The 24,821-nt window shown below is 38.1% G+C and overlaps 1 protein-coding gene across 2 annotated transcripts in view; it reads right to left on the bottom strand.

The window, feature by feature from the left end:
* ZNF385D (zinc finger protein 385D) overlaps positions 1-24,821 on the bottom strand; it is a 914,313-nt gene that overhangs the window by 218,634 nt on the left and 670,858 nt on the right. For both annotated transcript variants that reach the window (XM_032331133.1, XM_032331196.1), the window contains one exon: positions 4,676-4,818. In XM_032331133.1, coding sequence (XP_032187024.1) covers positions 4,676-4,818 — 143 coding nt within the window. The remainder of the gene's footprint in view (positions 1-4,675; positions 4,819-24,821) is intronic.

Below are 24,821 nucleotides of genomic sequence, written 5' to 3'. Positions count from 1 at the left end.
CAGGTGCATTAGGTCCGTTTACTCATTTAACCTTTAATGGAAGGTTAAAGCCATGGGAGAGGTCGGACATAAGATCAGGCTTACAGTCAGTCCTCAGGAACACATTCTCCCAAAGTCGTACATTTTCAACAAAATTTTGAAGGTTCATTATTGTCATAACTACTGAGGAGGATATGAAGTTTTAATATGTTAGAGTAATGAAAAAGAGAGGGGAATTCTGAGACCTAAGGAGAAAACTGTCAAGGAGTATAGGTATTTTTTGATGATCAGCTCCCACTGTAAACAACATCCTAAGTAACCCAAGCCACTTCTCAGCTTCAGTCTCCAGCATTTTGAAAGTCAGCTCTCCTTCCGATCACAAACCTAAGAGAAAAGTATTCATTCTCATTTTATAGAAAAGGACACTGAGGCTCCAAAGGATTTAGCCTCTCATCCATGGTTGCAAACATGCTCAGGTTTTCTGATTATGCATAACCTTTCTATTCTGCCCTCATGTCAAGTCTGTTGGCAGCTCAGCACCGCCTTCCCTCCTCTGTGCTCTCCCGCACATAACAAGGACTGGAAGCCCTAGGGTTACATTCCCACGGGTCTCTGCTAGCAGTATTCAGGCATGGACCCCATAAAGAGAGGCATTTCATGGGATTTGGATGAAAGTAACTGGGATTACTGAGCATCTTGTATTTCTGCAACTTCCTGATTCCATGAAAGCAAGCATGAAAACTGAGAGCCAACAGTAGCCTTCTCTGACCTTTGTTTGACTGCATAGCACCTCCAAAGGCTTTAAAAGCACCTAAATCCTTACATTAAGTCCCTTCCTGTCTGCATGCCTAGAATAGTTTTTGTTTTTCTCACCAAACCCTCACTAAGCCAACCACACAACCTTCTACTCTTGACCCCAGCCTGCCATTCTACTCTATACATCTTTCTTCATAAAAGCACCCATATTTACCAATATTTATTTGTTCAAGCTTCCTTTATAAATTGAATTATTTCAGGGCAGGCATCACAATATAATTTTTGCTATCATGATTCCTGTCACGTAGTGATGCACTTATTAACAGCAATTGATTGAATGGACCAAACTCATACCACTTTCTAATATTTCTTTCCTAAACACCATCTGACTATTTCCAGGATTGGTTCCTTTCGAGAAATGCTGATGCAGAATGGGATCAGAATGATCCTGAGTACTCCTGAGTACTCCTGGAGTACTGAAACTCCACATTGTCTTAAGAGATTGAGGGGTAGGTTAGGGGGTACATGAGGAATTCAAGGAAAGCTCTCTCTTGTCTGAAAGCTACTGAAACAACCAGGATATGACATCCTTAGGTTAAGGGAACAGTTTCTATTGCTAATCTTTAAAAATTGACTGAGAAGAACAAGGGAAATGGTTTTATCGAATGTCCTCTTTTATATCCTCTTCCAAGCTCAGATATGCCACCTGTTTTCCTTTCCTTGCTAACTATGCATATTTTTACAGATGTTTCATTATTCTACTTGACTTACATCCAAACCCAGTGGCTTTTGCTCTTGTGGAAAGATAATAATCAGGGATATCCATTTATGTTTTCATGATTTTATTTTATATATATATATTTTTTCCTTCAACATTCTGCCCAACCCTATTCCCAACAGACAGATGATACCATACACAAAGCCTCAGTGGGGGAATATAACAGGCAGTCAGTCTGTGATTGTCATGAACTTGCTTCAACAAGGTCAGATGCAGGAAAGTTGTTTGGTGGCAGATGGTTCATCATTTTCTTGGCAAAGAGATAATAGCAGTTTGGCACATCTAGGCGGAACGGACCACCAACAGCCTTGTAAAGTGTGTATGTCTAAAGTTGGGAGCTGGGGGCTTACCTAGCCATGCTAACCAGGTGCTGACCATCTATGACTGTCTTTGTAGATAAATAACTTGGTGAATAGGGGAGTAACCCACCAAGAGCTGGATGGATAACCTGCTTGATTCCACAACCTTAGCACACCCTGAAACAGAATTATATTGAATTTCCCTTCACCATAAAATGGAGTTTTGAATGAGGAATAAAAATCAATTTATAGCAATAAAAAAATTATATTTCAGACACCTTGAATTCATGGGTTGAGATTCAGACCTGCTACAAAATCAAGAAGTCAGGCTGTTATTTAGAGAAATGCTCTATACTCTGAGTCCAAAGCCACCTGATTATGGGGCTTTTCCCCCTCAATATTAAACAAAGAGTGGCTTAATCCTTGGTTGCTACAGATTGACTAGCACTGGAAGGAAATAACTTAATATGTGTAGCAACAGAGAGTCTCATTTAAATGGAATAAATACAAACATAAGTCAAATTTCATCACAGAGGAAAAAGAATGAAGTCAAACTTTTGCTCTTACTTAATGAACTGCCACATTTAAAAAAAAAAAAAGAAGTTTACACGCTATGAATGAACGTAACAGTTAGCACTCAAATAGTGCTTGCTATGGGTTGAGTGCTGTTTTACATGATTTAACACACATTAGCATTACCACATACCAAAGAAGTAGGTTAATTATTAGTCCCATTTTACAGATGAAGATTTTGAGATACATGGGAGTCACATCACTTACCCAAGGTCATATTGATGACAAGCAACAACTCTGAGATTTGAACACAGTCAGTCTAGTTACAGGGTCCAGCTTGACCATCACACAATGCTGTCTTTGCCCACAAAAGCTCAAATATTTGAGTGAAATAAACTCCAGAGGAGGAAGAGATTATTAGGTCTACTCCCTTTATTTTAAAGAGGAGTAAATGGTAATAAATAAATTAATTAATTTAAAAAAATTGTAGCAAAGAGGATAAAGAGGCTTGCTGAGTGTCAAATAGCTCAGCAAATCACTCATCTTTGTTTTCTATGACAAGCAATAGTCATCAATCAAATTAATCATTTTGCTTTTAATATTTCTCAAATGGCAAATCGACAGTTTAAAACACAGCTTTTTATAGCCTTCCAAGAATTTCACCTCAACCGCTCTAAAGCTGACAGGATGCCAAGTGGGCTTAGAGGTGAGGTGACACACCTTGATGGATCATCTCTGGGTGTCTGGGAAGCAAGACTGTGCCAGGAAACCATTTAACAGAAGAGCAGAGAAAGGGAACTCACGGGACTTGAGGGTGGTCATTTAAAAATCAGAGAATTTGATGCTGAGCAATTTTTCCTCTACTCTTACTGAAACACCTAGGATTAGAAATCTTTCCTTGGGAAACGTGATTTTGATGTTCCTCCACTTACATTCCATCAATTTTAAAATAAGATTCCCAGGGAAAACGGCTCACCCCTAAAAGAGCAAAGTAATCATTCTGTTCTGCCTTGCCCTTTAGCGAGGACTAGCATATAACTGTGTCATCTCATTGGCATGAAAAGAGTCCCCATGATGAAGTACTGTTAAAGAAAATAAGACCCACTTCTGTGTCCTGAAAGCGAAAGATCTAACGTGGGAAGATTTTTAAAACTCCATCACGGGAGTCGCAAAAAGAAAATCTGTATTATTTAGATCACTGGGCATTCAGTGACTTCCCATCTTAATCTTCTTTGGTTGTGTTGACACATCCTATCATTGATAAGCTCAGACCTCCATTATGACAAACTGCTGAAATCTGAATCAGATGATACTAGGGAAAAAATAGTCACGGGTTTCTAACCTTTTCAACCCTTATTTCTATTTTCATCATAAGACTACTTCCAGTGCTTGTACGAAAGGAGATGATGATGAATATGGGGAATCTGCCAACTCACAAAGACTAGGAGTGAAAATAGAAGCAAGTAAGTAATTGAATTTGTGTTGAGAAGACCATTAACAAAGTAATTTAAGTAAGACTTAACCTGAGGAGAGTAAGAAGGAAAAACATAACAAAACAAAAAAAGTAAAACCAACAAAAGAAACCCACCTACCACCAGAATGCAGAGTTGCTGTAAGTTAAGGAGGAAAAAAGTACTCTGCGAATGGAATTCATCAGTACTGTGATTATTGGGTTCCTCTTTATTAAATAAGAAAAGAAGCAACAAATTTGAAAATTAAAGTGTAGCACCCAGATAGAAGAAACACATTTAAATCTTTAGACATCTACTTGAATGCTAACATTCTCTTTAACAAATTCATTAAGTTTTAATGTAGATATATTCCAACAAAATAATGGAATTGTTAGTATTACCCAGAAAGACACTAAATGGGAAACATGAACTCAAGATCAACCCACTTGGATGAAATCTCTTCATTTTCCCTTGAAGGAGCCTAGTTCTGGGGACCTTACATAAGCAGGCAACAAGGTACCTTGTGGCATTCCGACAATCCACAGAATAAATGATAACAGCAAAATAGAGGTAGTGGCCAATTCACCGCACATCAGGACTACTCTTCTCTTTCTATTCTGAACCAAGGTTACAGCTTTGTGGCCAAATGAATTTATTGTTCATAACAAGTCCCAAAGCCTCAGCTATAAAAAAGGAACCCTATGACCTCAACTACTGTATTGAAAAGACCCTGCAGCAGACTCTCCTCTGAGAACTAACAAAACATTTTATATGAGCATTAATTTCAAAAACTAAGATAATCCTTTCTTTCAAAAACAGAAAAACAACAATAGCAACAACGCCAAAGGACCCCTGGCACTTACCACTCTGCCATATGCAAATGTGACCTGGGGACTTACCGCATTAAAATTGGGGAAGAGGTTGACTGCGGCCGCAGTGTCCAGAGGAAAGGGAAGAAAGGGTTTGATATCCAGCGAAGGCTGCAGAGGAGGGGCTGGTGGACGGACCAGGGCTGGGAGAGCGGGGCTCTGGCATGTACCACCTGCAGAGAGGAGAGCGAAGGGCGCCATCAGCGACATTGTGCACGCTAAAGACAAAAACAAAAAACCATCAAGGTGTCTTTTGAGCCCCAAAGGCCAGCTTGGTGGGTCACTGGAAAAAGCAAGACAGGGACTGTAGTGGCCTCTGCTATGAAGTGGCCAGTGAGCCGACGACCTGCCAGTAGGCAGAGAGAGCTAGTGAAGCTGCTGCCTTTCGCCCCTCCGATAATAACTGTACAGTTGTGTACGTAACAGTAAACATTTCAAACATTTCATACTCCACAATCTATCTTTCCTTTCTGGCCTAAAGCTGTGGATCGGATCAGCAACAAATCTTTCCCTAAGATCCCTTGATTCCAAAGGAAAACTGCTTTGTTGCAGTCCCACCCCTCTTTGAAAAGGAACTTCTACTCAGAACACCCATACAGTCTAAACGATTATTTTACAGAACTGCTCTTTTCCACCACGTCCAAAACTCTGGCAGCAAGATGACATGAACTTGGCATGGAAAAGAAACTTAACCACAAAGACAGGCAGCCACACCTTACTGACCTGGCAGCTGGAGGATTAAAACAAGTGAACCCACTTACAAACCCAGCTACAAACCCAGCCATCCCTGAACTGTTCAGCACTCTGGTAGCTCTGAGCATTCGATGACTACCTATGTCCTTCCCAGTCATGAGTAGGTGGAATTTAGAAGGCCACCAATGAGCAAGCAGTGGGAATATTATGCCAACAAAGACACCCTTTGCATACTAGTAGGCAACTGGCTGTTTGCAAGGGAGCGCCCCCACTCCTCTCCCTCACTCCCCATTATTGGACTTCATGCACTCAGAAGCTGGAAGGAAAGAAGCCCATCTCAGTGTTCAGTCTCCCATATTTTGGTAACATTCCAAAACATCAATTTGCTGTTAATTAAAGGCTGTTTGAATCCTAGGAAACCGTTAAAATATGCCAGCATTCTTCTAATCTGAGAGGCAAGCAACAGACTGTAAAAACCTGCTGGTGAAAATCCAAGAAGCATTAGGAAAACAAAATACAGTGGGATTTTTCCTTTCTCATGGAAAAGAACTCTAAGGGACAGAAGAGAGAAGAGAAGCTCATGTCTGTGCCACTCACTTGCCTGCCATTTTGTTTTCAAAGCAGAGTGAGACCCATAGGAATAATCTTCAAAAATCTCACAATCACCTCTCTGGTCAGCTGGACACATCCATCATCCTGCCCTCAATCAGTTACCTGAACACAAGGTAAACATTTTAAAAATGATTCCCTGATGGTGAATCTAACCCTACTAAACCAGTAGATCTGCTAACAAGGTGGGTGACTTAATGCCTACAACAGAAGCCATTGGCGCAAGATGTAATTAACCATACAAGAAAACCATTAACTCTCCTGTTTCCAGGTATAAAATCAGCTGGAGTCAAATTAATAAAACCAGTGTTTTCCCCCACTCTTTTCACTTCCCTTTGAAAATGTTCCTTAACAACAGCAAGGCCAACAGCAGCAAGTTTGAATCAGCAAACCAATTAAAATAGAAAGTAGTACAAGTCAGAAAATAAAGGGCAGATGTTAAAACAAACATAGATCAAAGAAAAAAAATAACAAGTCTGCATTCACCAGAGCACACCGTACATGTGTTTTATTGTCTACCTGTTAGTATATTGAGTGTGGGTGCCTAAACTTTTTTAGAGAAAGCATCCCTAAAACTTTGGTGATAGATCTGACTTGAGTTCAGTATTACTAATAATTTCTTTTGATTAAAAGTTAAAGAACCAAAATGAATTTTTGGTCAGTACGTCTGTAGAAAACTCAAAGTAAAATATGTCTGGGTGGAAATCAATGATATGGTTTAATGTGAACACAAATAATAGTGAGTTTTAATAAACAATTTTGTATTATTTTTATCTGTGTCACACATCATGCTTTACAGAAGGTGTTCACATATATCCATTACCTTCTTTGAGCCTAAAATATCAGAAATTAAGTAAGGGCTAACATAATACTATGGAGAAAAAATAAATGGAAAAATTCTTCAGTTGTTAAGTAGTTTCCATTGAAACGTTCTGTTCTTGTGATTCAAAGAATACAACTAAGCAGGAACATATTCTGTAATTATTTCATTTATAAGTCCCCCTCTGGTTTGGAATGACTAAAAAAGATAAAGAGATAGCTCAAGCATATTTATTTATTTTATCCAGCACAATGAGAGGCACAAAGTAGATTGATTGCTTGATAAAATTAATTCCCACCTCCATTCCTCCAAGATAAGTATGCATTTCATATACACTGATACATGTAGCTCAAAACCTTCTTTCATTGTTGCCACTGGGTTTTCTTTAGCAGAGGATACCAAATATCAAGAAAGAGTCATAAAATTCGGAGAACCTGGCAAACTATTGGAGCCCATCTCTTCTTACCTGTTTGAAGAGATAAGCCAAAAAGGCTGTTCGAAAGCAGAGCACACGTGACTACATGCTTTTTGGCTACTGGCTATGCAAATACAGTGTAGTGGATGCTGCAGGATGCTTAGACGGGCCCCTTCCCCAGCTCCTCAGCGCTGGGAGCTGATGCCTCAAACTAAGAAGAGCCCATCTCTTCTTACCTGTTTGAAGAGATAAGCCAAAAAGGCTGTTCGAAAGCAGAGCACACATGACTACATGCTTTTTGGCTACTGGCTATGCAAATACAGTGTAGTGGATGCTGCAGGATGCTTAGACAGGCCCCTTCCCCAGCTCCTCAGCGCTGGGAGCTGATGACTCAAACTAAGAACCTACACATACACTGTCTTGGGCCAGAGGGTGCCGCCTCACCACAGGTCAAACTCTTCCAGAGTCTAATGACTGATTAATAACAGGGGCGTCAAGACTTCTCCCTTTCGCCTCAAGACAGGACGACTCTGGAGCTCTATTTCTGTTCTAGAACTCCTCATAAGATCTAGACGCCTCTGTTGTGACTGTATCACAGTTCGACTTTTCCCTCTGCCCAATCCTATATGCTTCACTCCTCAGAGAAGATGATCTCCAGCAAACTCTGGGTCCACTTGCAGTACTTGGACAGCAGGGTATAACTATTCATGAGTCTAAGTGAAATGTCGAATGCTTTATTCTAAAATAGATATTTGCCGCAAAATCCACAGAGCTGATATTAAGGTAAAAAACTGAAGCTCCCTCTTAAAGATTATCTGTGACTAACATTTCTCCTTTTAAAATTTGGATATGTCCTGAAATACTTCCTTGCACCAAACTGCTCAGCAGCAAGAATATTATTTGCAAATAGGGCAAAATCAAGATCAGCAAATAAAACCCATTTAATTTGTAAAGCAGACTAAAATATTCTTGAGAAAACAGTCATTTCATTTCTTCATTTTTTTTTAAATAGAAACTACTGCATTTAGGATACAAATATATGTTTATTATTATTTTCTTTATTATAAACTGACCTTAACGATAATGAACATCAAAATGCATAATAAATTGGTAGGCATTATTATCTGTTAAAAAGAGTAGCTTTGTTGTTATTATTTACCAACAGTGTTCCTACATTCATTGGAATATCACACTTCTGGAAGTATTAGTATTCTTAATTTGAGGAAAGCATTTTGAAGCCTTGAGGAGGGGAGACTGAAAAAAATGTAAGTTCATACCTTTTCTGTTTGAAACCCTGCCTACCTATGTCTAATACCACCTCTTTCATACCCTATGCAATTTTAACAGACACAGGTTTAACAAATCAAACAAATTATTCTGATTTCAGAGCAGTTAATATCTCTCTGTATACCAAATTTCTAATATGCCATGAAAGTCAGCAAATAAAAACATTCATTGAGTATAGTATGTTAGACACTAAAGTACTGAATAATTTAGGTAAATAAAGTAAGTAAGATAATCATTAAAGTTCATAAAAATTTCCCTTTTTAATGTTTATTCTGCTAGTTTATATTTAGAACTTAGACTTGAACTATCGAGCAAACATTAAATATTACTTTGGTCTGCTCACAAGACAGCTCTATGCTCACAAAAGTACAAACATGAATTTGAAAAAAAAAAAAAAGAGTAACCCATTTGTTAATGGAGTATTTGTTAATAAAGATTATGTGACAGAGTATGACACATTCACTTCAAATGTTTGCATTTCTGAAAATCAAATTAAAATATAAAATTTGGAAAAGTTCATCTTAATAATTCATACAGAAAAAAGAATATTCAAAGCCAGCAGTTGCCACTCAATGCCTATCTTTTTAGATATTGTATGTATAGTACTTAGCCCAATGGGTCCACTAAGTGAGGCATGTATTTTTTAAGGAACCTAGTGAATTGCGGAGGAGCTGCTCAAATTCCTCCAGACACAAATTGGGGCTCTCTGAAAGCAGTCAATCAAGACAATTTTTAAAGCATGTTCATATCATTCAGTTTGTTTATTTTGACCCTGCCGGAAGAGGATCTTCACAAAGAAGATACTTTTTAAATCAATATTTTGAAATATTCCTTCAGAGTGAGAGAGTGTTCTCTCTGTAATATAACACTTTTAACCTTGAACTTCTGCACTTAATCCATTCATGCATTCAGGGTTTATCAAATAGTCACAGATGTCCTGTCTGACAGCCTGACAGCTTAACCTACTACTTAATCTTTCATTTCTCCAAATGACAAAACTGAAGTTCAAAATAATCAAAGGTTGCAGCTGTTAAATATTCAAAACCATGTATGCTTTAGAACTGGGAATCATATATATATATACCAAATATAATTATATATACATGTAAAAATATGCATATAAATATATAGAACATACATAATTATTATAATACATTATATATACATAAAATATTTTAAGTCTCCATTTATAAAAATCAGCATAAATCCTCAATTTCCTGATCAGATAAATAATTTCTATGGTATCTTTTTCCTTAACCATCAGTTTTACACACACACACATGCACACAAGCACACATATATATGTACATATATAACTTTAACTATACATTTTTATTTAAATATACACATATTTATGTATTAAATATATAATTATACATATATACTTATATACAAGCATAATATGTTTCAATATTGAGCTATGATTGAGCTAATAAACCACTCAGAATATTCATATCTAACAGGAAAACATCAAGAGCATTTTTTTTTAAAGATTTTATTTATTTATTTGACAGACAGAGATGATAAGTAGGCAGAGAGGCAGGCAGAGAGAGAGGAGGAAGCAGGCTTCCGGCTGAGCAGAGAGCCCGATGAGGGGCTTGATCCCAGGGTTCGGGGATCACAACCTGAGCCAAAGGCAAAGGCTTTAACCCACTCAGCCACCCAGGCGCCCTCAAAAGCATTTTAAGTGTATCAAGTTCTGAGTAGTTACTTGTGAAGCAACTACTTTGATACACATGAAACACTATTCACATCCATTTCCAATGATTTCAGTTCGAATTTGTCATGTGCATTGAGGGAAGGAGAGGTGCTCTCCGAATTCCAGGGTCTGTGTGATAGTGGACAGAAAAATATTTAGATCTGATACCACTAGCATGGAGTAGAAAACAAATGATGGATTGGATGCATAAAAGTAAAACTTGATTTGACACAAAGCACTGGCCACAGAGTGCTGTAGTGAGTGAAATCGGCCAGCAAGGATGGGTAGGAATAAGTGTAGAGAATACCGCTGAATATTATAACTCTACTGAGTAATTGCATGGACCTGGTCTCCTATCCCTAATTCCTTTAAAATGCACAACAACAAACTGATGGTTACCTGAGGGGAGGGAGGTTGGGGGGAGGGGGTGAAATAGGTGAAGGGGATTAAGGGGGGCACCTGTGGTGTGGAAGTGTTGATCACTACACCATACACCTGAAACTAATACTACACTGTATGCTAACAAACTGTAATTTAAATAGAAACTTAAAAATATAAAATAAAAACACAATAAAATGCACAATTCTGAATGTATCTACTGTAATACTCACCTTACAAATTTAAAAGCCAAAGTTCTAGGAGGCAAAATATCTTACCTAAAATTGCACAGGTAAGAAGTGGCATCTATTATGAATCCCAGTGACCTTAAACATTTCAAAGCACGGATGAAAACAGCTTTTAAATTAAAACAACCACAAAAATCAACAAAGTAACAGTAAAAGGAATCCTCTACAAAGTCAGTTTTACCATATAAGACAAGCAGCTCCTTTGCAGCCAGACGTAAGGCATTAAAATGAGAAATCTTGAAATTTTTATTACTATTCCAAAAAAAAAAAAAAATAAACCCATTCCTTGTAAAGACTATAATAAATGAATATTCAGTATTTATCACAGATATTTATTTACCATGGGAACATCCTAGCACTGCCATATACTTGAGGGAGAATCCAGAAAGACATGCATATCATATCAAACATGTTTCAAAAGCCCTCAAGTTTGCATTCTTTAACATCTACTTGCCAAATCAGGAAAATAAATACATGTTTGTTGCATTTGCTTGTGTGACTGCCTCTCAAAGGCTCAAGGTTGTTGGTTGGGTACTTCAATGCTGTGATGATTTTTCTACTTTGTGGCTAGAAAACTTACGTTTACCGTGTCTCCTTAAACTCAGTGATCCAAACTCTCATTCAGTTCTGATCTTTGTTTAAATATTGTTCCCAACTGAGTGATAAAACTAGAACTATTTTGAAGTAAAATCTGAATTTAGTGTGACTTGGTCACAATATTTCTTCTATTACTTTCATCTCCTCCTTGTTTTAGATTGTTAATTTATCTATCAGGTTTTGGAAAGCTGACCCAGCACTTCCTCTCTCAGGATCAAAGTCCTCATTGGCCTTATGTGACTTGCCCTTGGCAGGTCAATTCAAATGTTAAAGCAACGTCTGATGCCCAAGGCAGGTGGCAGCACTAAGCCCCACAGGATGGTGGCTGCTGTCTCACATCCTGTTCTAACCACGGAGAGGGATGAGGTGAGAATAGGAGTGTGAGTCAAGACAACTGGAGTATCACTCTGGAAACACCGATTCAGAAACATTAGCCCAAGTCAATGGTCAGGACTCCATCTTAAAACATGAAAGAAAACACATGTGAACCAGCCGTGTTTTCCCCTATTCAGATTCTGTATTTTTTCATTTCAAGTTGTGGTATTTTAGCATTTCAGTAAATCACCTCAAAACTCATTTTGGAAGGAACCTAAGAAGGGCTAGCTAACATTTTTCTCTGTCACTGTCAGTGAATGCCATGACCAAAATTTAAAAAAAAAAAAAAAAAGGCTATTATCTAGTTGCCAATATCCTGAGTTAAGTCTTCACGAGACGAAAAGTAGAATCTCTCATTTATTTAGCTAACTATCATGACAATTTCTGGTGTCTGGGAAACACTGGAGAAGATTCTGTTAGTACTGCCAGAGTAAGGGGTTTTAGACTTTTAACCCCGTACTTCAGCTCCTCTGTCAAAGGGTATGTAACTCAGGATAAGTACCTCCTCACAAGAAGTCAAAAGATCTTGCTTGAAGGGCACCTGGGTGGCTCAGTGGGTTAAGCCTCTGCTTCCAGCTCAGGTCATGGTCTCACAGTCCTGGGATTGAGCCCCACATCGGGCTCTCTGCTCATCAGGGAGCCTGCTTCCTCCTCTCTCTCTGCCTGCCTCTCTACCTACTTGTGATCTCTCTGTCAAATAAATAAATAAAATCTTAAAAAAAAAAAAAAGGATTTTGCTTGAAAAATTCCTCTCAACTCAGTACCAATGATATAAAATGTTAAAATATAAAATTTTCCTCAAGAGGAATTACCCAAGATTTAATTCCATAAAATAAATTTTAAGTAGTAATAAAAATGCTCTAGTACCAAGCTGTCCAATATGGTCGTCATTAGCCATGCGTGGCTATCTTAAATTAAAAATTAGTAAAATTACAAATTCCATTTCTCAGCCACACTAGCCACATTTAAGTGCTCACCAGCCATAGGTGGCTAGAGTCTACCACATTGTATGCAGCAGTTAGCACTTATAACATCACTGAGGGCTCTATTGGCATTACAGCTCCAGTGCAAAGCCAACATGTTTGAGTAACGAGTAATTTAGAGATAAGGTGCCTGATACAGTGTGTTTCAGAATGCACTGCTGGTAAGAGAGGACGTCTTCCTTTCTCCTGGTTTCTTCTCCTTCTGGGTCTGAGGAGAGCTTTCCAAGAGCCAAATGTGGCCACTGGCAGAGGCAGACAGACACTGTTGGATTCATACGAAAAAGGATTACTCATCCACTCCTGGAGAAGACAGTGGACAATATGAATCTTCATGTGTGATCAATGATGATAACACTCAATGGGAAATCTAATTTAAAAAATGTTTAATGCTGAAATCAATATTAATGCATAATGAGTGCTTTGGATAAAAACGATGCCACCTTTTCAAAGCAAGGATGCAAAAAGGGCCAGTCCTAGGGCAAATGAATGTTTATTAATATATGATAGTCTTTGAGAGTACTATCACTAAGCTTCTATTTCATGAAACTGTGTCACAGTGCAGCCGCAATCATAGTCAAGTGTTTAAATCCAGCTAATGCAGGCAGTTAAACCTGCCTAACTACATCTGTCTCTCGGGGTAATTTTGCTCGTAATATCTAAGCTTTAGTCTTCTCACTCTAAAGAGAAAAAACAAAACAAGGCTGAAGTCTTGTTACTTGGCATCGTTTTTCATGATCTGTGCCTTTCACTTGGGACTTCCGTGCGTGAACTTTGCTATGCCAGTAGAGCTGGGCATGAAGTTCTTCCAGAGCCTGCTAAGTATCTTCCCTCATGGTTTTTTTGTTTTGTTTTGTTTTGTTTTCCCTCATGATATAATTGTGTTACATTTTTTGCTTCATCTCCAAGCCCTTGTCAATCTGTGTAGGTACTAAATGTGATCCAAGGTATTAATAAAACATCTCCTGAGCTTAACTGGTTGAGTGCAGTTCTCCCAGTTACCATTAAAATGAGTTAAATAAGGGGGTGCCTGGGTGGCTCAATTGGTTCAGTGGCTGCCTTTGGCTCAGATCATGATCCCAGAGTCCTGGGTGGATGGAGGCCTCCAGTGAGCTCCCTGCTTAGGAGGAAACTTGCTGTTCCCTCTCCCTTCTGGCCTCTCTCCTGCTCTCTCCCTCTCTATCTCAAATACATAAGTAAAATCTTTAAAAAATAATAAAATAAAATGAGTTAAATAAGAACTACACACTACCTTCATTTATCTTAAGTAGTATTTTTATCATGTAAATGGTGAAGCTATTAGTTGACAAGAAGAGCAAGTCTAAGAGTAGACAAGCTAAGGTTTTGACCTAAAAAGCCTGAAGAGTAAGTGGGAAAGTAGCCATTGGATAAGAGGGTCCACTGCTTAGAGGCCAGTTCTGGGCAGATTCTACTCTGACCCTGGAGAGTCATCAGACAGGAAATCTGGACATGAGAAAGATTTCTCTGGGAAAGCATACAAGAGGCCTGGGCCTAACCCTGGGCCTTGACGATTTGATCCTTGGCCCAGTGAGAAAGACCCAGAAGGACTGGAAAGAGCAAGACAAGAGGGGGGAAATACGCCTACCCAGAGGCAAACAAGCCAGCAACTTTCTGAAAGGAGAGAACAGAAATGAGGACTAAACTATCAGAGGATTTTCTTTTTTTTAAGATTTTAGTTATTTATTCATGAGAGACTGAGAGGTAGAGGCAGAGGGAGAAGCAGGCTCATGTGGGGTTCAATCCCAGGACCCCAGGATCATGATGAGCTGGATGCAGATGCTTAACCAACTGAGCCACCCAGGGGCCCTAAACTGTCAGAGTTTATTGGTGTATATTGCTAAAAGACAAAGAACGTTTGATCAAAGATTTTTAGTCCAATTTTGTCCAATAATTAGTTCAATTAAGTTTCCATTTTTTATTTTTTTCTTTAAAAACAATAAATAAATACATAGTCCAAACATAAAATGCTCTAATCTGTTTATAACATAATTTTATTAGCATTTTTTTCTCAACATAAGTTTCTTAATCATGGATTTCATTTTTAGGTGTGAATTTATTCTGTCTTTTAAACAACTCCCCCTTCCTCCATCAGTCTAGGAGCAATTACGTTTCAGCTCCTGCACAGGCAGAACTGTGCAGAGAACTCTATGTAGTATACAGCTCCTTTGTCCATTCATGGTCTTTTGAATTTAAAAAAAAAAAAAGGGAATAATGATGAGGTTAAAGACAATTGCTCAAGGTCACACTGTTAGTAAGGTGTAGAGCCAAAACTTGACACCAAACATTCCGTTTCCAGAGTCGAAGCCATTATAGCTACATTTTATTCAGATATCTACATTTATTCAGATTTCTTTGATGATGTGTAATACAGAAAAACAACTTCTATAAACAAAAAGCTGATTTCAATTAAACTTTGCCAAAGACAATGAAATGAATGTATACTGAGACAGACTCATCTATAAGGCACTGGAATATTTAAGAAGCGATTTTAGTTTCTTGCTCCACTGGTGCTTATAATCCAGTATATTGCATATTATACATATAATGAATCTGCCAGATACCATAATGCAATAGACTGAACGTTTGTGCTTCCCCAAAATTAATATGTTGAAACCCAGTCCCCAGTGTGATGGTATTTGGAGGTGGGGTCTTTGGACAGTGTTTAGGTCACAAGGGTGAAGCCCTTTAGAATGGGATTAGTGCCTTTATTGAAGAGGCCCCAGAAAGAATTCCACCCCTTCCACGTATGTGGCAGAAGTCTGTGAACCAGAAAGTAGGCCTTACCAGACAGAATATGCCTGCACTTTGATCTTGGACCTACCAGTCTCCAGAATTGTGAGAAATAAATGTCTGTTAATTATGAGCCACCCAATCTGTGGTATTCCAGTAAAGCAACCTGAATGAACTAAGCAGATGCATTCATCCAAAGATACCATTTTTTCTTTTGAATTAACCTGTTATTGGTTTAGTTTTCCTTTTCACTTCATCTACACAGTCTGGAAGAACAAAGTAGAAGTTAAACTTAACATCCATCATAATTAGTTCTACTGAACTTAGGATTAATACCTGCTAAAGCATTCACTTGATTGTGAATGTTTTCTTTTTTTTTTTTTTTATTTCAAGCATAACAGTATTCATTATTTTTGCACCACACCCCGTGCTCCATGCAATCCGTGCCCTCTATAATACCCACCACCTGGTACCCCAAACTCCCACCCCCCGTCCCTTCAAAACCCTCAGATTGTTTTTCAGAGTCCATAGTCTCTCATGGTTCACCTCCGCTTCCAATTTCCCCCAACTCCCTTCTCCACTCTAAGTCCCCATGTCCTCCATGCTATTTGTTATGCTCCACAAATAAGTGAAACCATATGATAATTGACTCTCTCTGCTTGACTTATTTCACTCAGCATAATCTCTTCCAGTCCCGTCCATGTTGCTACAAAAGTTAGGTATTCATCCTTTCTGATGGAGGCATAATACTCTATCCCCAGGGGTACAGGTCTGTGAATCACCAGGTTTACACACTTCACAGCACTCACCAAAGCACATACCCTCCCCAATGTCCATAATCCCACCCCCTTCTCCCAAACCCCCTCCCCCCAGCAACCCTCAGTTTGTTTTGTGAGATTAAAAGTCACTTATGGTTTGTCTCCCTCCCAATCCCATCTTGTTTCATTTATTCTTCTCCTACCCACTTAAGCCCCCATGTTGCATCACCACTTCCTCATATCAGGGAGATCATATGATAGTTGTCTTTCTCTGCTTGACTTATTTCGCTAAGCATGATACCGCAGCAACATCTTCCTAGGAACAACGCAAAAGGCAAGGGAAGCAAGGGCAAAAATGAACTATTGGGATTTCATCAAGATCAAAAGCTTTTGCACAGCAAAGGAAACAGTTAACAAAATCAAAAGACAACTGACAGAATGGGAGAAGATATTTGCAAATGACATATCAGATAAAGGACTAGTGTCCAGAATCTATAAAGAACTTAGCAAACTCAACACCCAAAGAACAAATAATCCAATCAAGAAATGGGCAGAGGACATGAACAGACATTTCTGCAAAGAAGACATCCAGATGGCCAACAGACACATGAAAAAGTGCTCCATATCACTCGGCATCAGGGAAATACAAATCAAAACCACAATGAGATATCACCTCACACCAGTCAGAATGGCTAAAATAAACAAGTCAGGAAATGACAGATGCTGGCGAGGATGCGGAGAAAGGGGAACCCTCCTACACTGTTGGTGGGAATGCAAGCTGGTGCAGCCACTCTGGAAAACAGCATGGAGGTTCCTCAAAATGTTGAAAATAGAACTGCCCTATGACCCAGCAATTGCACTATTGGGTATTTACCCTAAGGATACAAACGTAGTGATCCAAAGGGGCACATGCACCCGAATGTTTATAGCAGCAATGTCCACAATAGCCAAACTATGGAAAGAACCTAGATGTCCATCAACAGATGAATGGATCAAGAAGATGTGGTATATATACACAATGGAATACTATGCAGCCATCAAAAGAAATGAAATCTTGCCATTTGCGACAACATGGATGGAACTAGATTGTGAATGTTTTCATCAATGTTTCACTGTGATTTTTTCCCCACATTTCCATTGAGTTTTCTTTCATAACAGTCATGACACAGAATTCCTAGGAAATGCAGCTGGAGTTAGCCCTAGGTGACACTGAGAAATAACCATCGAAGAGACTATCACCATCACCAAATTAAAAGAAGATATATTCAAAAGAGGGACAATCACATTTTTGCTATCTTAAAGGTCCTACACTTGGCCCCTACACTATCCTAGTGATAATAGCATCCATTACCTTCTAAGGTGTAGGAACTGTGAGTTCTGGTTTCCACTGCTTTGGTGAATATTCTTTTAAGTCCTATAATAGCAAAAAGAAATTCTGATTTCAGTTTCCTCAAGAACATTCCCTGTGGAGCTGACATGTGCTCTGTTTAGTCTCGACCTCACTGTGATTGTTTCTTCTGGCAGGTTTTGCTTAAAACAAACCTAACTTTATATTTTCTTTTAATTCTGAAGCATTTGGTCCTTGGAAAAGATGTAAAATCAGTTACTAATGGAACTGTAGTAATTACGGTGTCCTGAAAATGACTGGCTTTAAAATGGAAGAGAAATAAAATGTCTAAAAGTGATTGCAAGTGAGAAGATACACATGGCCATATTTTATTTTTATAAGAAATCCTGTCATTTTGAGCACTTATTACATTCTAAGTTCTGTGCTAAATGGCATTTTATATATGTTATTTATGTAAACAATGAAGATATCCTTGTTCTCATTATATAGATGAAGAAACAGAGGCTGAGTGAGCTCCATTTACTGAAGATAAGCCACTTTGTTAAGTGGTAGAACTGAGAAGAATTAAAAAACCAGATATATCTGATTCCAAAGCCCATATTCTTTGATTTTATTATACCCTTCTTCCTCTCAAATACCTATCAAGTTGTGATTCCCACCAATGGCAAAGAGGTATTGATGGAAAGAGAGATTGCTTCTGAGTGAAGGACCTAAGTTTTCACATTCAAATAGCTAGGAAGGAGCAGATACAGGATTTACAAATCGGGGGGGGGGGGGGGGGGGGGGGCGGGGGGGAACAAACAAACAAACAAACAAACAGAAATTGCTAATAGCCTCAGGGAAGAGAAAGTCATCATACCAAGGTTATGGAGCCATCACCAAAACATAACACATAATGAAAAGAGACATCTATATTGTGATAAAATAAAAGACATCATAAAATGCTGCAGTTAAAAATGAGGATTAAAGTGGAACTAAAATGAATGGGAAGCAAATAATCCCTGGGAGCTATTACTGCTGGGAGCCATGTTGGTGGAGATGACAGACTATAAAGGGTCCGTCTGAGAGAACTTTCTGGAGTGGCTCTGAGCTCAGGGAATAACAGGCACTTGCCAAAAGTCCAAGACCAGAGTCCAAGGTAAACAAGAGAACACAGATTTTTTTCTGCTTGCCATAATCACCTTCTCACCCTTCTGTGAATCCCAGCCTAAATTATATAGCTCTTCTCTTGCCATGAGGTAGATACAAATCCTGAAGTGATCCATTCATTTGACTCAACTCAGACTGAGTCAGAGCTAACTGGATAATGTAGGGCATCACAGAAATTGTCTTTGATTTTTCTTTGACTACAAATTTACTAGAAGCGCATCTTTTTCTTAGAAGAATTAGAATTTGAGTACCCAGAGAGCACAGGCCTAAATAAATTTTGAAGAGAAATATTTAATTTAGCCATTAGGATAAAATATTCCAGTAATTAAATTGTACTCTGCTGGTGTGTGGTGGACTACATGTGCTGAATTATTCAATTTCAAATAATAATAATAAACATTAAAATAATAATAATAACCACTCTCAATTTTTGAGCACTTTATATATACATAGGATTTTAATTTTCACAATCTGTTAACACTTCATAATTTAACTTTTATAGTAGTGAAACTGAGGCTTTATAAAATTAAGTACTTTGTAGCAACTAATTCAAAGTAGGAAGGCAACCACTAATCGATTGATTTCAATATTTCTGCTCTTAGTAAAAATCATATTCTATCCATTGTCTCCATAAACCAAAGAAACAAATCCATGATCCTGCTTTCCTTTCTAGTATTCAGGGCATAGTTACCAGTCAATCACAAATCTAGATGACCTCAGAATCCCTTGAACACAACATACCAGTATCTAATCCAATTGATCAAAGTTTGCTACCCTCAACATGATACTCAAAATGACCTAAACATGATGACATTATGGCATCCTAAACTCTGCTCTTATCCATCAGGTTAGAAGACACGTGGAAATGCTTTGTCAGCGTGGGAAGATGGACAGTGGAATCAACCTCAGGGTGTCCTTATGCCAAGCTATTTGGCAAAATGTTTAGCATTCTCTGGGTTAGAATCTGGTGAAAGGACTAAGAAGGACATTTGACTTTTCTGTCAAAGCTTGCCCAGGTTATGAGGACAACTGGAGATTTGCACTTGCTCCTCAGTTAGTGGAAGACCCCACTCCTTGGCATTCTGCAACAATGACTGCAGACATAGTGAATATGTTTTGTGAGACCCCTTCCTGACTTGGATATGAGGAACACCTTGAGAATATACAGCTTCCTTATAGCTATTCTTCCTCATTGATCTGTCTCAGACAGTGGAAGCCTGTGCACTCACCTGATCAATGTAAAACCAGAAAGGTCTGTGGAAAACAAAAGAACCACCAACCCGATAAAGAAAATGGAGAAGAGGTTCTGATCACAGACAGGGAGAATTGGAGTTAGTCCTTTTAAATTCATGGGCCTGTTTGCCTTAAATTGTAAAGATTATTTTGTGCTTTTGAAAGGACATTAATCCCAAAGGAAGAACAAAACAGAATGAGTCAAATTGCTTTGAGCAGGGATGCCTGCTGAGAGAGGAGAGAAATTCTGCAAGAAGCATCTCTTCTGAAATTGGCCCTGCATTTTCCTGAATGATTCTAATCTGTCCTGCATATCATTTTCAAAAGTCATTATGCCTTCCAAGAGCTAACTATCTGTCTCCCATGTTATCAGTGTCATTATGACCTTTTCTTGCCTATTCATACCAGTGAGTGGCTTCATCATATAACTAAGATAAGGAAAATACTTGTTTAATTTTTTTCACATTTGTGTCATTTGTTTAACTCCTCCCTGCCCTTCAAGGTTTCTCTGAAATGCCACTTTTCCCTCCCCCTGTCCATTTAGCACCAAAATCAATTTCCTCTTTTGCAAACTTCCACATAATATTTTAAGTAGTTATGAGAACAGCCTTTGTCATCAGAAAGCTGATGAAATCCAAATTCCAATATTTTCATGTCTGAAGGAACTTAACAACTCTGTAGTTTCTTTTCCTATATATTAAGGAAAATAACATCTAAACCACAGGACTTACGGATTACATAGAGAAATATTTAACAAAGTAAATACTAAATTATAATAACTCTTCTTACTGTTGTTTTCATTATTATTTTATTTAAATGATAGGAAATAAATTGATATACCATATTTTATGAAATTTGATTTCATTGAAGTTATTGTTGAAATCATTAATCATTATGTTGTATCTTACTTTTTATTCACTAGTAGAGTTATTTGGCTATGGTGTAAAAAGTTTTTGAAATGGAGTGTTACCTTAATTTCTTGAAGGGGAATGTACCTTAATTTTTTTCTCAGGATGCCTAATGAAGTGCTCTGAAATTTATGGACAGTTAAGTGTACTTGAGTGAATGAATAAATGAATGGATAAATAACACACTGTTTCTCTGAAAATTAATCCAAAGTGAGTAAATGGAAATGGCAAACTACATTTAATTTCATTAATACTATTTGGTTCATTCCTACTAAGAACATGAAATATTCAGTGATGCCTGTTTTCAATGTATAAGCATTGTGGTATAGGAATAGGAAATAATATTAAAAAGAGACAGAGAAATAAGAAGGGAGGAAGGAAGGAAGGGAGGGATTATGGAGGGAGGGGAGAGGAGGTGTTAACAAAAGCAACCTGGGGAATGATCATATTCAAATCAGATACACGCATGACCCGTCTGACCTAGACAGAGCTGTTACTGAAACAATCTGTAAACAACATGGAAACTACCCAAAAAGATGTCCTATATGGAAACACCCACTCTTTGAAGATCTCATGGTAACCCAGAGAAGTATTTCCATCTTTTAAATTAGAAAATAATTAAGTGCATGGCATTATCTGACAAAGTACTGCATGAGACAGAGACCAGCTGTGTCTAAAATAGCCGGCTCAGAATCCAGCATGGCCATAGGTTCACTAGTATTTCTGGTCAGTGGAAAAACGGACGCGCACTGACTCACAGTCATCCCTTCTTAGCTTCGTGGCGATTACTTCCCTGCTCAGTCACCTCTTCTCTCCTACTGTCCCTCACTTCTCTGTCCTCTCAGGTTTACTTCTTGGCACATTCATTCTCTCTCACAAACATTCATCATATATTTATTGGTTGCCCACTGTCATGAATGCACTGGGTAAGTTTTAATAAAAGTAAATATGATCCCGAGCCCTTTAAATAAAGATAAAACGAAAGCAATAGCAAGAGAATGAGCACATTCTTTTTTCCATCCCTATTCTCTTCAGCAACGTTTTTGGAATAATAGTTTTCTCTTGTTTAATAAAATATTTCTCTCAGCCATCAAGTAAAAACAAGGAAAATATGTTAATATTAACATTTACTAACAAAAGCAAACCAGCCTCTCACTGGACATTGGTTGGCCTTACTTGGGTCTTTTCTCCATATTTTCATATAGTTAGAAGCCCACCTTTTTTCACTAAACAGTCATGTGTGATGTTTAACTAACAATATGATATGACTGGCGCTTTTCTTTTTCTTTTTTAACAAAATGCTACATGTTCCGGTATTCACATGGACTGGAATCAAGGCCACTTAATTTTATCAGTAGCTTTTTTGTCCATTTGCTACATTTTTACCAACTATTCCAGACAGACAGTTTTAGATGGCATATTGACACTGGGGAAATCTTGATAATAATTGTTTATGGCAGTCCTGCTTGTAGCTGAAGAATTCGATTAGTCCAGCCAAAATTTTAGTTGGCTCTTTTTGTCAAATACCTCTAGCCAAATCATGACTGCTACACAATTCCTTTCTTTTCTATTCTTATACACAAGCTCACAATCTTCTATTCCTTTTCCCCACAGACAGCCATGTTGTATGCTCAGCCTTTCTTTAATGGGTATTACCACAAAGCCAGGGAGATGTTTTGGAGAGTCCATATTTTCATTTTTAATTTTGTCCTCCACTTTCATTTAACCTTGGTTACATTTTCATTTAGCTAGTCTGGGTAGGATCTCAACAAATTGATGAATTCCACCTATAGATCTAAGCACAATGAAACTGTTAGCAAAGAACTCAGACTCTTTCACCACATTTCAGAATATTATACAGTTACAAAATATCTGAAGTCTTTCCCTGCTAATATAAGAACATGGTAAAATAAATATTCCTCAAAACATGTTTATTTTTATTTTTAAAAAATCCTATGTTGAGAGCGCTTATGTGAATATAGTTCATGAATAAAATCCTACATTTCTGGTACATGGGATGCGAATTTGATTGGCATGGAGCAAATTATATTATTCATTATGTTTCTGGAAAGGTAAAGGCTGTACAATTGGTAAATTAAAAGTGATTATTTCAGTAATGAGATATTTCAAATGAGCAGGCTTTAAGCTGCTAAAAGAAATGGCAGGGCATACCTCAAGAGGCAAGCTTAGGAAAACTGGCTATCCCTCAAAGACATCCATAATACCAAAAGCACAAATGTACATCACAGATAAAGTGGTAGAAGAGAAACCAAACGGGACAGAACAACAGCCCTGCATATATTTGCAACCCATACAAAAAACACATGTTCTGGAAAAATCCAGACAAAGTATGATAAAAGAAGTACAAAAAGTCGAAACAAAACAACCACATAAAAAACCATCGTGTATATTTTTCACGCAACACATCAGAAAATACCAAGACTAAAGATCAAACTCAATATGAATGGAAGAAAGGGAAAAGAGAGATTTCATTGACTGAGTCACAGGATGGACAGAAATGGGGGCATAGACTCTTGTCAATTGGAATTAGCACCTACAGTATGTTGAACAAATTGGTTGACCTACTAAAAATAACAGATGCCAGTGAAAAGCACCTAGTATACTACATGTTTGACACCAGTGAGTCCAGCCTCAGAACATAAGAATTGACCCTTTTAAGCATGATCATTAAACTGATTTTGGAGAGAAAGGGGTGTAAAGTAAGGCATGTAGGCCACATTTAGTGAACTTCAAACAAAGGTAAGGTCAGAAGAAACACAATTACATAGAAGTCTTCACAAAATAAAAAGCTAAAATCTGGCCTCTTGGAAGGTTCATTTGTTTGTTGTTCTGTTTTATTTTAATGGTGCCAGAAAGATTGGTTAAGTATGTTCAATGTCTAATCGCTTATGAAAGAGGTGTACATCTTAATAAATATTCAAAGCAGAGAAAAGAGCATGATTCAAGGGTAGGCACATAGGGTAAGAGAAGAAATGGGGAAAAGCTAAAGTTATTGGCAATGTTTGCCTGCAGGTAAGAGACTCAGTGTGACTTAATAGCCTCCGAGTATTTGAAAAGTAATATAGGAAGGATGGTGAACAGATGTTCTCCATTTTCACTTAAGACAGAAAAAGCAGGCAAAGGACTTAAAGTGCAGAGGAAGGATAAGAAAAGTTATTTTAGTTGCAACCATGTCTGGAGGAAATGGCACACTTTCAGGTCCTCTAAGTGGAATGACTGTCAAGGGTTAAACTTTTTAAAAATGATCTTCTACATCTCATCCACAGTTTTTTAGGGTTCATATGGGAAGACAAAAGAAAAATCAGGACAAGTTAGAATAGGATGGGACTTAAACAATCAAGTCATTGATTCCCTGAGCAGGAACAGCCAACTTTTTTGTATTTTTGAAATGGCCAAATAATAAATATTTTAGGCTTTGTGAACCATATGGTCTGTACTATAATTCCACCATCATAGTGTGAAGGCAGCCACAGACAATATTTAAACCAATAGACATGACTATGTGCCAATAAAATTTTATTTACTAAAACAGTCATCAAACCAGATTTAGTTCTCTGGCACCAGCTCTAGGTCTGCTGACCCTGGTGGAAAGTGTTGGTTCTCAGACTCTGTGAGCATCAGAAGGACCTGGAGGATTTGTTAAAATACAGACTCCTGAGGCCAACCTCTACTTAGAGTTTCTGACTGAGTCTTGAGTAAGTCCTGCTGATTTGCATGTTTTACTCATTGACAGACAATGCTGATGCTGTTGGTCCAGAGACCATACACTAAGAGCCCTTAGGCCAGAGAATGGAATTGATAAGCCCAAGGTCCAGGCAAGGGTATGTGTGTCCACGTGTGTTGAGTAGAATACTAAGACGGCCCCTCAGATTTCCTGCTTCCTGCGGGACACACTGTGCGTAACCCC

This window comes from Mustela erminea, chromosome 1, assembly GCF_009829155.1.
Source record: "Mustela erminea isolate mMusErm1 chromosome 1, mMusErm1.Pri, whole genome shotgun sequence".
Lineage (NCBI taxonomy): Eukaryota > Metazoa > Chordata > Mammalia > Carnivora > Mustelidae > Mustela > Mustela erminea.
This window is presented reverse-complemented; position numbering and strand designations above follow the sequence as displayed.